The 11,163-nt window shown below is 42.3% G+C and overlaps 1 protein-coding gene across 6 annotated transcripts in view; it reads right to left on the bottom strand.

Moving 5' to 3' along the window:
• Positions 1-10,939, bottom strand: part of ccsapa (centriole, cilia and spindle-associated protein a) — an 11,547-nt gene extending 608 nt beyond the window's left edge. The window contains exons 1-5 of one of the 6 annotated variants that reach the window (XM_069167358.1): positions 10,804-10,939; positions 9,841-9,963; positions 9,365-9,759; positions 5,187-5,518; positions 1-4,088 (exon numbers count right to left, since the gene is read on the bottom strand). The exon at positions 1-4,088 is cut by the window's left edge and continues 608 nt beyond it. In XM_069167358.1, coding sequence (XP_069023459.1) covers positions 3,909-4,088; positions 5,187-5,518; positions 9,365-9,725 — 873 coding nt within the window. In that variant the 5' untranslated portion in view covers positions 9,726-9,759; positions 9,841-9,963; positions 10,804-10,939 and the 3' untranslated portion in view covers positions 1-3,908. The remainder of the gene's footprint in view (positions 4,089-5,186; positions 5,519-9,364; positions 9,760-9,840; positions 9,964-10,803) is intronic. The other 5 variants (XM_069167353.1, XM_069167354.1, XM_069167355.1 and 2 more) reach the window with 5 other exon arrangements.
• Between the last annotated feature and the right edge of the window lie 224 nt (positions 10,940-11,163).

Below are 11,163 nucleotides of genomic sequence, written 5' to 3'. Positions count from 1 at the left end.
AACGTTCCTTTATATTTATTTTTTAAGAATAACACAAAGAAGTCGTGGAATGTAACACAAATATTCTACTTCAGTAAAATTTGTACTTGAATATTGTATTTTCATAATGAATACTATTTAGAAGAAAATATACTTTTTACTGCACTACATTTATCTGACAGCTTTAGTTGAGGATTTTCATTATTAAAATATCCAACAGTAAACACACATTTGGACTCACTATATTCTGACTTCTTTTGTTCAAAAGTAAACAATTAATCAACAGAGTAAACAGCAGATTGATCCTTAATAAACCTGCTCACGATGAGCTGCTTCAGACGGGACGCTCAGAGACGACGAGAGGTTTCCTGTTGTCCCACAGCGCCGTGAACAGACACGGCTGTGCACATTCAGAGCGACGAGGTTCAGCCGGCGTCACGTCCATAAACATTCTGAATTTAGAAGCATTCAGTTTGAAAAATATTCTCACAAAATGTGAAACATCGCAGGTGAAGAACATTAGCCCTCAGTGTGAGTCACCACATGTGACGTCACCATGCAGTTACAATCTCAAGCTACACACAAAGTACAAACTCAAAACTTCACGTTACATTGACGGTTTTTTTCATGATCACACTTAAAGCCTGCAGTTTCTTCACATCCTGAGTCTGATCGATAGAAACAGAAACAGAAATTTTAGATGCCTTTAAGGAGGTATTGTTCTACTTAAACCCCAACAGATGTTCATGCATTATTCATTTATTCTTGGAAATTATTTGCCACGTATGTTGAACTGTGCACTAAAATGTCGAGAGCTGCAACGATTAAATGATTATTCAATCCAAACAAAATCACTCAGCAGGGAACTGATTTTGAGTTTTGGTCATTTTTTTTAGCATAAAGGCCAAAAATGTGAAAGTTATAGACGTCAAATGTAAACATTTTCTTTTCTTTTAGATTTCATATTACAGAAAATTGAATATTTGTTGGTAAAACAAAACAAGACGATGAATGTTAACTTTCAGCTGTTTTAACAACATAAATCTGTCATATTATAAAGCTGCATTTTTATAAATCTCACATGCTCATCATTTAAAATCTCTATTAAACCTAAAAGTTTACCATAATTTAAGTGTTTACTTAATTCATAATCACCCAAAGAAGTTGAACAAAGCCGAGAGGCTCCTGCTATTTAAAACGTGGCCATTCACTGTCTACTGGTGAGTTAACAGAAACATGTTTGTTGTGTTATTACTCATTAAAATCAGGAGAAACAAGAAGCTTCTTTGTGCGCAAACTCACAAATAAACAAGTCAGCTCTGAAATTGTTTAACAGTCACCTGATTTAAATTAAGACTGAAAATATTATAAACTCAGCACATCTTAAGTAAAATTTTTACCCTAAAAATACCTTAAATACTCATTTTATCTTATAAATGACGTGTTTATATATTTCTGCTCAACCATCCAGCAGTAATTTCTTCAAATCTAAACACGAGTCTTTAGTTCCAAAATACTCAGATATCAAAAATAGTTGAGTTTGGTCCTTTGTGCTTTCTGATCAAACACGTGTGAACACACAGCTGCCTGGAAAAGTTGCCTGAAAGAAGATTAACAGCTAATTTAAAGCACAGAAGTGTTTTCTTTCATGCTGAGAAATAAAATACATTCAAGTGATTGTTTATATTTATAGAAAAGCTCACAAGTAAACTCTGCTGTTGGTTTGTTCATCAATCTGCCAACAGAACCTCAGAACCTCAGAACCATAGTCCCACAGAACCACAGAACCTCAGAACCTCAGACCCACGGAACCTCAGACCCAGACCCACAGAACCACAGAACCTCAGAACCTCAGACCCACGGAACCTCAGAACCAGACCCACAGAACCACAGAACCTCAAAACCTCAGAACCTCAGACCCACAGACCTTCAGAACCTCAGAACCACAGAACCTCAGAACCACAGAACTTCAGAACCTCAGAACCACAGAACCTCAGAACCTCAGAACCACAGACCCACAGAACCTCAGAACCTCAGAACCACAGCACAGTTCACTCCATTACCTCCAAAACTCTTCTCAACTCTTTTTTTACTTTTGCTTTTGGTCATTTTGAAATAACAGTCATATTTGTTTGTTTTTTTGCAGGTTATCTGAATCTATTCCTTAATAAAAAACTTAAAACACACTTTTTTTTCTTTAAGTTTGGTGCCACTAAAAGACCGACAGCCAGCGAAGCAGAGCTTGATTTAATATGAACGTTTCATATATATATTACAGAGAAACTTAAACGGGTTTTGACCAACACTTAAATGAGCTTTAAACTCGGTTAAATCCTTTTTTTTATCCTCGGCAGCCTCTCAGAGGAAACTGGAGCAACAAGACAACACTGTCCCTGTTGTTTCGTTACTTCATCATCAATCACTAAGTGTGACGTGGTATAAGAGCTGAGCGGGATTACACTGAATGTCCTATTCAGTAATCACATAGGTGATGTTAACTGAAGGGACAATTCTTAAACTTGTTTCCTGTTTTGGTCAAAGTGAGGAGAGCAGATATTTAAAATATAGTGATCACATAAACTGATATTGATTATTTTTTTAGGTGGGCCTTTATTTAAGTGGCTAAATTATAAATTTGAATGACCCCTCCAAAGCTGGACATTAATTATCTTCTGTGCCAGTCCGACATGGGTGACCCCTCCATCCCAACTCGTCTACTGCAGGTAACATGGAGGCGGAGTCTCAAATCACATACTTACATCCTTATACTTGTTATTCTGAGTGCATAAATTTACACTGTTAATTGTGGAAACGAAGTAAACTCACTGACTGGATATAAAATGGTTCCGATGCAGAAGTGTCTTCAGCTGCAATACCAGCGAGTGCCACTAGAGGTCGGCTCCAAAAAGCCTCCGGCTCCATAGACTCCCATTCAACTTCTCTCATCAAATCCAAAGTGAATAAAATGTGTCCATCAGTTATCTCGGTGTTGTTAGCTAAAGTCACTCCTTCTTATTAGTTTTCTGGAGGTCCATCTGAAAATAATCCCTCATTCATTAGAAAAGAAGATTCAAGAAGACCTGTTTTTGGGGGCGTGTCTGTTTGATTGACAGGCCTGTGGTGCAGTCAGGTTACAGCTATCGGTGGGCAGGACGTAGTATCGTCAGGTTTCCAATCAGATCGGTCAGATCCAGCGCTGGCTCCTCCCCCAGCTCATCCAAATATGGTCACTTCCTGATTTTTATCCTGACAACAATGAAGTGATCATAATAGAGCGCGTATTATCTTTACTGATATATTACGTGATATTTCAACATAAGTGTTGCCATTACATAGAGTAGTGACAGAGACAGCTGATGTTGATTCATCAAATATATAATGTTATGTGCAGTAAATGTCTTGGTCATAATTTTGTAAAAAAAAAATTATATATATATATATTTAAGGGATTTTTAATCAAAAATCTTCTTTGCTTCTGCAAAAAAAATGAAATGTTGGCTAAGATATTTGATTTTTATGATTTTAAAGACTGACATAGGTGTTAAAAGATCCAGTTTGAATCAGGATAAAAAAATTAATTGCGCTCTTGTCCATCGGAAAAGTTGCAGAGACTTATGGGTAATGTAGTATTTAGAGCTCCTGGATTCACCGAGCTCAGCGGTGAAGGAGGGACGTGAAACTGTGTCTGGATCTGAAGGCCACAACGTCATCCTGGTATATCTTTGAAACCTTTCCACCTAAAATCTGCACCAGCAGCTGTTCACACCTGCTGACTATTGCTCTGTGTTATTTCATCAAATAAGGAGACAACATTTTGGTTATGATGGACAGTAACGAGACAACGTGGTTCTCAGTCTGTCTTGTTAATTCAACTGAAAACAATCAGCTCCTCCTCACTTGGCGGTCGGCGGTCTGCGTGGACGCCGTCTCTACCTCAGCCTCGCCGAGAAGCAGCGCATGTACTCCGTCATCCAGCGGTCGTCCACCACCGTCAGCTGCGACCGCCTCGTCTTCTCCAGGTCAGCTGACCGCGCTCGCCGGTGGTCCAAGTTGGAGCTCCGCTTATCGGACCCGCGGCGGGTCTGAACACCGGCGTCAGCCGTGTGGATCTGTGAGGAGAAACCAGAGAGAGAAACACACACCGGAGATTTATTATTCATGGTCACTGGCTTCACTTCTCTGGTGTCCTCTGAATGAAGTCCACCTGCTCTGAAGGACTCCAACTGATCTGACTTTTAAATTGGACATTCAACACTATCACAAGGTTGGGAATAAATTAAGTGACAATAATATTAAACAAAAAAGCAGTCGATATTGTATTTTTTTTTCTTGTCAACGAATTCCTCGAATCTCCTAAAACCTGGTGTCAGTAAATAAAATGCACTGGACAAACCACAGACTGGATGGAAAAGAGTTCGTAGCTTCAAGTCTGCAAAATGGTTCCGATCCAGAAGTGTCTTCAGCTGCAATACCAGCGAGTGCCACTAGAGGTCGGCTCCAAAAAGCCTCCGGCTCCATAGACTCCCATTCAACTTCTCTCATCAAATCCAAAGTGAATAAAATGTGTCCATCAGTTATCTCGGTGTTGTTAGCTAAAGTCACTCCTTCTTATTAGTTTTCTGGAGGTCCATCTGAAAATAATCCCTCATTCATTAGAAAAGAAGATTCAAGAAGACCTGTTTTTGGGGGCGTGTCTGTTTGATTGACAGGCCTGTGGTGCAGTCAGGTTACAGCTATCGGTGGGCGGGACGTAGTATCGTCAGGTTTCCAATCAGATCGGTCAGATCCATCGCTGGCTCCTCCCCCAGCTCGTCCAAATATGGTCACTTCCTGCTCCAAACCGCTCCGAACTAACAAGATGGTGACGGACAGAATCTGAACTGGAGGATTCATAACGTTCACAAACCAACGATGACATCGCTGATGGATGATGACATCACTGATGGCTAATGGATGATGACATCACTGATGGCTGATGGTTTGGACAAACCAGTACATCGATGATATAAGAATATTTAAATCTGGTAGTTTTTTAATTCAAATTTGTACTTACAACTGAAAGAGAATAAAATGTAAGAAATTATTCAGTCATTTTGAAAAGCGGTTAGTCGTCATGGAATTTATATTTAATTTTATGACTAAGACACAACTGTGTGTTTAAAAATAACTTTGCGTCTTAACTGAGACAAACACATCATGTGACTGACCTCCATCTGTCTCTCGGACCAGTCCAGTCGGCTGGACGGTCTCCGGTTCTCCTTCTCCTTGGTGCTGATTGCCGGTTGGCTCTTTGCTCTCAGAGGTTTGCATACGACAGCTAGTTTATCGTCGTGGGAACTGTCCCGATGTCCCAACTCTGGGCGACGGGTGCGGCGGCGGTGACATCGTTTTGGTGCCGGATTCACCGGTTCCGCGTCAGAAGACTCCGTGTCGGCCGGTCCGTCGTCTGTCGCCGTGTCGTCGGGGGCTCCGCCGGTGTTCAGAGGACCCGTCACAGAACCTCCGCTGGCCTCAATTACTCTGTTTTCTACAACTTCTACTTCAGGAGACAAACACATGGGAGACAAGGAAGATGATTAATATTATGTTTTCCGATTGGTTGGGTTACAGAAGGTGGACTTTTTAAAAATGTTCATTTACGTGTGATGACGGATCAGTATTTGCTCAAAGGAGGGAGTTCCTGGGTTCAGACCACAGACTGTTTCTAAAAGTGTTCGTAGCTTCAGGTCTGTAAAATGGTTCCGATGCAGAAGTGTCTTCAGCTGCAATACCAGCGAGTGCCACTAGAGGTCGGCTCCAAAAAGCCTCCGGCTCCATAGACTCCCATTCAACTTCTCTCATCAAATCCAAAGTGAATAAAATGTGTCCATCAGTTATCTCGGTGTTGTTAGCTAAAGTCACTCCTTCTTATTAGTTTTCTGGAGGTCCATCTGAAAATAATCCCTCATTCATTAGAAAAGAAGATTCAAGAAGACCTGTTTTTGGGGGCGTGTCTGTTTGATTGACAGGCCTGTGGTGCAGTCAGGTTACAGCTATCGGTGGGCGGGACGTAGTATCGTCAGGTTTCCAATCAGATCGGTCAGATCCAGCGCTGGCTCCTCCCCCAGCTCGTCCAAATATGGTCACTTCCTGCTCCAAACCGCTCCGAACTAGCAAAGATGGTGACGGACAGAATCTGAACTGGAGGATCCATAACGTTCACAAACCAACGATGACATCACTGATGGTTGATGACGTCACTGATGGATGATGACGTCACTGCTGGTCGCTGATTGGTTTGAACCTGTTGGTTGGCCGTTCTGTGTGGAGTCTGCTCTCTTGGCTTCCTCCCAGTACAAAGACTTGCATGCAAGCTTAACTAGTGATAATAAAATGACCACAGTGAGTTGCTCTCTCTGTCTTCAGGTTAGCTCGTCCTATGAACCAGGGTGTCCTCCACCTCATGTGCCATATGAAGGATAACAATGCTGCCATACTGGTGCATAGCTTCAACAATGAATGTGGTTTTCCACTGAGCAGCAGTGAGTCCGGTTGGAGACCTTTGAAGTACGTTTCCTTCCTACTGATAGTTGGATCGTTTTAACACAACACTCACCAGCCTACAAACACCTCCGACAGGTCACACAACAATTTGTGACAGAAATAGACAAAGCTCCCATGTATTGGGTGATTGGTCCATACTGGTCATGTGACGACTGACCAACAGATATCAGCGACAGCCCATAGTACATTATAGCTGCCTTGATGAAGGCCTGAGAGGCTGAGACGGAAGGCATGTGTGTGTTAATGTGATTGAACAGCCACGACTGATTAAAGGCTTTTTAATTAATCACCTTGTGGAAGGCCTCACATTTCTTTGAGATTTCAACTGTTTGATCCACAAACTGAAGAGCAGCAGAAGGACAAGCGTTCACCTCCGAGCAGCACCGCACGCCGACAGTTTCACCACACGCTCCGGAAATAACGAGCAGACAAACTAAACAAGCCGATACAGCGATTATCAACTCAACGCAGCCGATTAGTTCCTGAGGTGCTCGGCGACGTGCCGTCCAGTGGAAGTGAGGCAGCATGCTGCGTTTCTGAATCTCCAGGATGTGAACTGACAGTCTTCCTAAAAAGCTTTCCAGGCCTTTAATTTGTCGTGCAGCGATGAGCTGGATGCAGCTAGACGTCAGCAGAGACCCAACAGCTCAGAGACGACCAGGTGGAAAACGTGTGGCGGATTTAATGAAAAATGTCAAGTTTTAAGTGAGTTTTTTGCGGAAAATTGCAGGAATTAGAAGTTGAGAAAGAAAAATGATTTTTTTTTTTAGGCCCTACCTGATAAAGTAATAAATGTGTAATCACTTCCTGTGATAATAATCATGCTGCACATCAGAGATATTTTAGTTCTGATTTTGTTTATGTATTTATACATTCTCATACATAAAGAAATGTGGAGGTAAAAGCTCCTAAAAGCTGCGTATGTTTCAGCACCATCTGGCACCATCGGCACCATCAGCACTATCAGCACCATCTGCACCATCAGCACCATCAGCACCATCTGCACCATCAGCACCATCTGCACGATCAGCACCATCTGCACCATAAGCACCATCTGGCACCATCTGGCACCATCAGCACTATCAGCACCATCAGCACTATCAGCACCATCTACACCATCAGCACTATCAGCACCATCAGCACTATCTGCACCATCTGCACCATTTGAACCATCTGCACCATCTGCACCATTAGCACCATCTGCATCATTTGCACCATCAGCACTATCAGCACCATCTACACCATCAGCACTATCAGCACCATCAGCACTATCAGCACCATCTACACCATCAGCACTATCAGCACCATCAGCACTATCTGCACCATCTGCACCATTAGCACCATCTGCATCATTTGCACCATCAGCACTATCAGCACCATCTACACTATCAGCACTATCAGCACCATCTGCACCATCTGCACCATCAGAACCATCAGCACCATCAGCACCATCAGCACCATCTGCACGATCAGCACCATCTGCACCATAAGCACCATCTGGCACCATCAGCACTATCAGCACCATCTGCACTATCAGCACCATCTACACCATCAGCACTATCAGCACCATCAGCACCATCAGCACTATCTGCACCATTTGAACCATCTGCACCATCTGCACCATTAGCACCATCTGCATCATTTGCACCATCAGCACTATCAGCACCATCTACACTATCAGCACTATCAGCACCATCAGCACCATCAGCACTATCAGCACCATTTGCACCATCAGCACTATCAGCACCATCTGCACCATCAGCACCATCTGCACCATCAGCACTATCAGCACCATCAGCACTATCAGCACCATTTACACCATCAGCACCATCTGCACCATCTGGCACCATCAGCACCATCTGCACCATCATCACTATCTGGCACCATCAGCACCATCATCACTATCTGCACCATCAGCACCATCAGCACTATCAGCACCATCTGCACTTTTTGCACCATCAGCACCATCATCACTATCTGCACCATCAGCACTATCAGCACCATCTGCACTTTTTGCACCATCAGCACCATTTTTCAGATGTATATATTCATTTCTATGCTGTTTATGTCTATCAGTTTTTTTGTTTTTTTTTGCACACTGACAGTGAAGTTACAACCGGAGTCAAATTCTTTGTATGTGTAAACATATCTGTCCAATAATCCGATTGTGATTCTAATTGTAATTCTGATTCTAATTGTAATTGTGATTGTGATTCTAATTGTGATTCTAATTGTGATTGATTCTAATTCTAATTGTGATTGTAATTGTGATTCTAATTGTGATTGTAATTGTGATTGTAATTGTGATTGTGATTGTGATTGTGATTCTAATTGTGATTATGATTGTAATTGTGATTGTGATTCTAATTCTGATTGTAATTGTGATTCTAATTGTGATTGTGATTGTAATTGTGATTGATTCTAATTGTGATTGTAATTGTGATTGTAATTGTAATTGTGATTGTAATTGTGATTCTAATTGTGATTATGATTGTAATTGTGATTGTGATTCTAATTCTAATTGTGATTGTAATTGTGATTATAATTGTGATTTTAATTGTGATTGTAATTGTGATTGTGATTCTAATTCTAATTGTGATTGTAATTGTGATTATAATTGTGATTTTAATTATGATTGTAATTGTGATTGTGATTCTAATTCTAATTGTGATTGTAATTGTGATTGTGATTATAATTGTGATTTTAATTGTGATTGTAATTGTGATTGTGATTCTAATTGTGATTGTGATTGTGATGTTCCCCAGTTGGTGAACCAACTAATGGCCAACTAATCATCACATTGTTTCCAAGTCAGTCGGGTCGTCTCCAGGTGTTTGCTCACCTGTACCTGGTGCCACCTCCACAGCCGGATCCTCTTCGGCTCCCACCTCGTCATCGCCGGTCTCAGAAGGCGGCTTCGGCCCGGGACCGCTCTTCAACAACTTCTGCTTGACCTCGGAGGACGTCGGCGCCGGTGGGAGAGACAGAGGAGCGACTTTGTTCCTGGTCAGCCTCGGCGTGGACCAGCCGCTGGAGTCGGAGCCGCTGTCCCAGCCCTCCCAGAACCAGGGCTTGTGGGAGTGCTCCATGACCCGCCGGGTCAGACGGTACTTCACAGAGTCCTCGTAGCATTTGGAAAACGTCTCCCATTTGGGATCCCTGAACTTCTTCATATATTCTGTCCTCACTTTCTTGGTCACCATGGTTGCCGTGGTTGCTTGTGGTTGGTCCTTATCACTGCAGAAACCACAAGCAAAAATACAATACTCATATTTTTAAATAAATCTAAATAAAAACAAAACTGTGAGTAGCATTTACCGTGACTGTCTCTAATGTAGTCGGGTTACCATGACGAGACAAATGATAGACTCATTTCGACAACTTGTAAGTTTTCGGTCACGACCCAGAGGTCAGTCTGCTCTGCTGTTGATATGAATTATTCTGAAAACATGACACATCACACTTTTAGGGGTTATAAAGTAATGAAAACATAATTATGAATATTCTAGTCTGTTTCTGCACATTAGACCTTGATAGCCCTCCTACAAACTACACACCGACCCTTTAAGGATTCCACCTGCAGCACCTGGTGACGTATGGTCTACCTGTAAGCCCCGCCCACCTCCCCTCTACCTGTAAGCCCCGCCCACCTCCCTCCACCAGAGATTACCATCAGGGAGGCTTACTGTAGATATTCTACTGACTGTGGCACAACTAGGTTACTACTCACTCTACTGGACCAGGAACACACTTTCTAATTTAGTCAGGAGTCCTCCCGCCTACACGCATTTATTTTATTTTATTTTAAATTTAAATCACTTTAAAAAAAAAAAAAAAAAAAAAAAAAAGAACTACATCAATTATTCATCTGTTTGAGCTGGCCTATATCTGATAAGGATGAAACCGTAACAAAAGCCTATTTACTGTCATCGTCTGAGACCATTTATTGCTGTATTTCTCTTGTATTTTCCATACAAACTGTCTCTTGTTTTGAAGGCTGTCATTTCCAGTCACACCCAGTACAATGTGTTTATACCTTTCAGTCCATTAATAGACACCGCACAAAAATTAAATACAAAAACATTTAGCCGTTTGTGTCCGTTGAAAGTTTAAATCAAATGCATTTCAATGTAAATGATTAAAATAAGAGGGAACCGTGTTCAAGCGGCTCCAGCCGCGTTCACCTGCCTGCTGCTCCGTTAGCCTCCACCTGTAAACACGGAGAGCTGTCCAACCTCCGGCTGACGGTCGCGTGTTAATGTCACATATGAATTTGCTCACCCACTCCTGGTTCCGGAGGGGATGTACGACCAGTCTGTCCCCCCGGTTCGGCTGTCAGACGACGGACATCTCTCTGCTGACGGACGGCAAAACACCGAGAGCGGAGCCGAGCTAACAAGTTAGCATCAATGCTACAGACGGATACCTGCTGAGAATTTCAAAATAAAACACCTCGAACGAAACAACCGTCTCCTCTGGGAGAGAGGAGGTAATGAGGGACCTTTCACTTTCATTGGCTTCGGCCCTGCACATAAACCAGTTGTTTGGTCTGCAGCTCCTCGACACAGCTGATCAGATCAAAACAACAACAGGAAAACACCCACCTGTCCTGTTGATGGCTTGCTGGGTTTAAGACCGCAC

The sequence above is a fragment of the Embiotoca jacksoni genome, unplaced genomic scaffold (genome assembly GCF_022577435.1).
Source record: "Embiotoca jacksoni isolate LCO1_2020_lvr unplaced genomic scaffold, fEmbJac1.0.p SCAF_4, whole genome shotgun sequence".
Lineage (NCBI taxonomy): Eukaryota > Metazoa > Chordata > Actinopteri > Embiotocidae > Embiotoca > Embiotoca jacksoni.
This window is presented reverse-complemented; position numbering and strand designations above follow the sequence as displayed.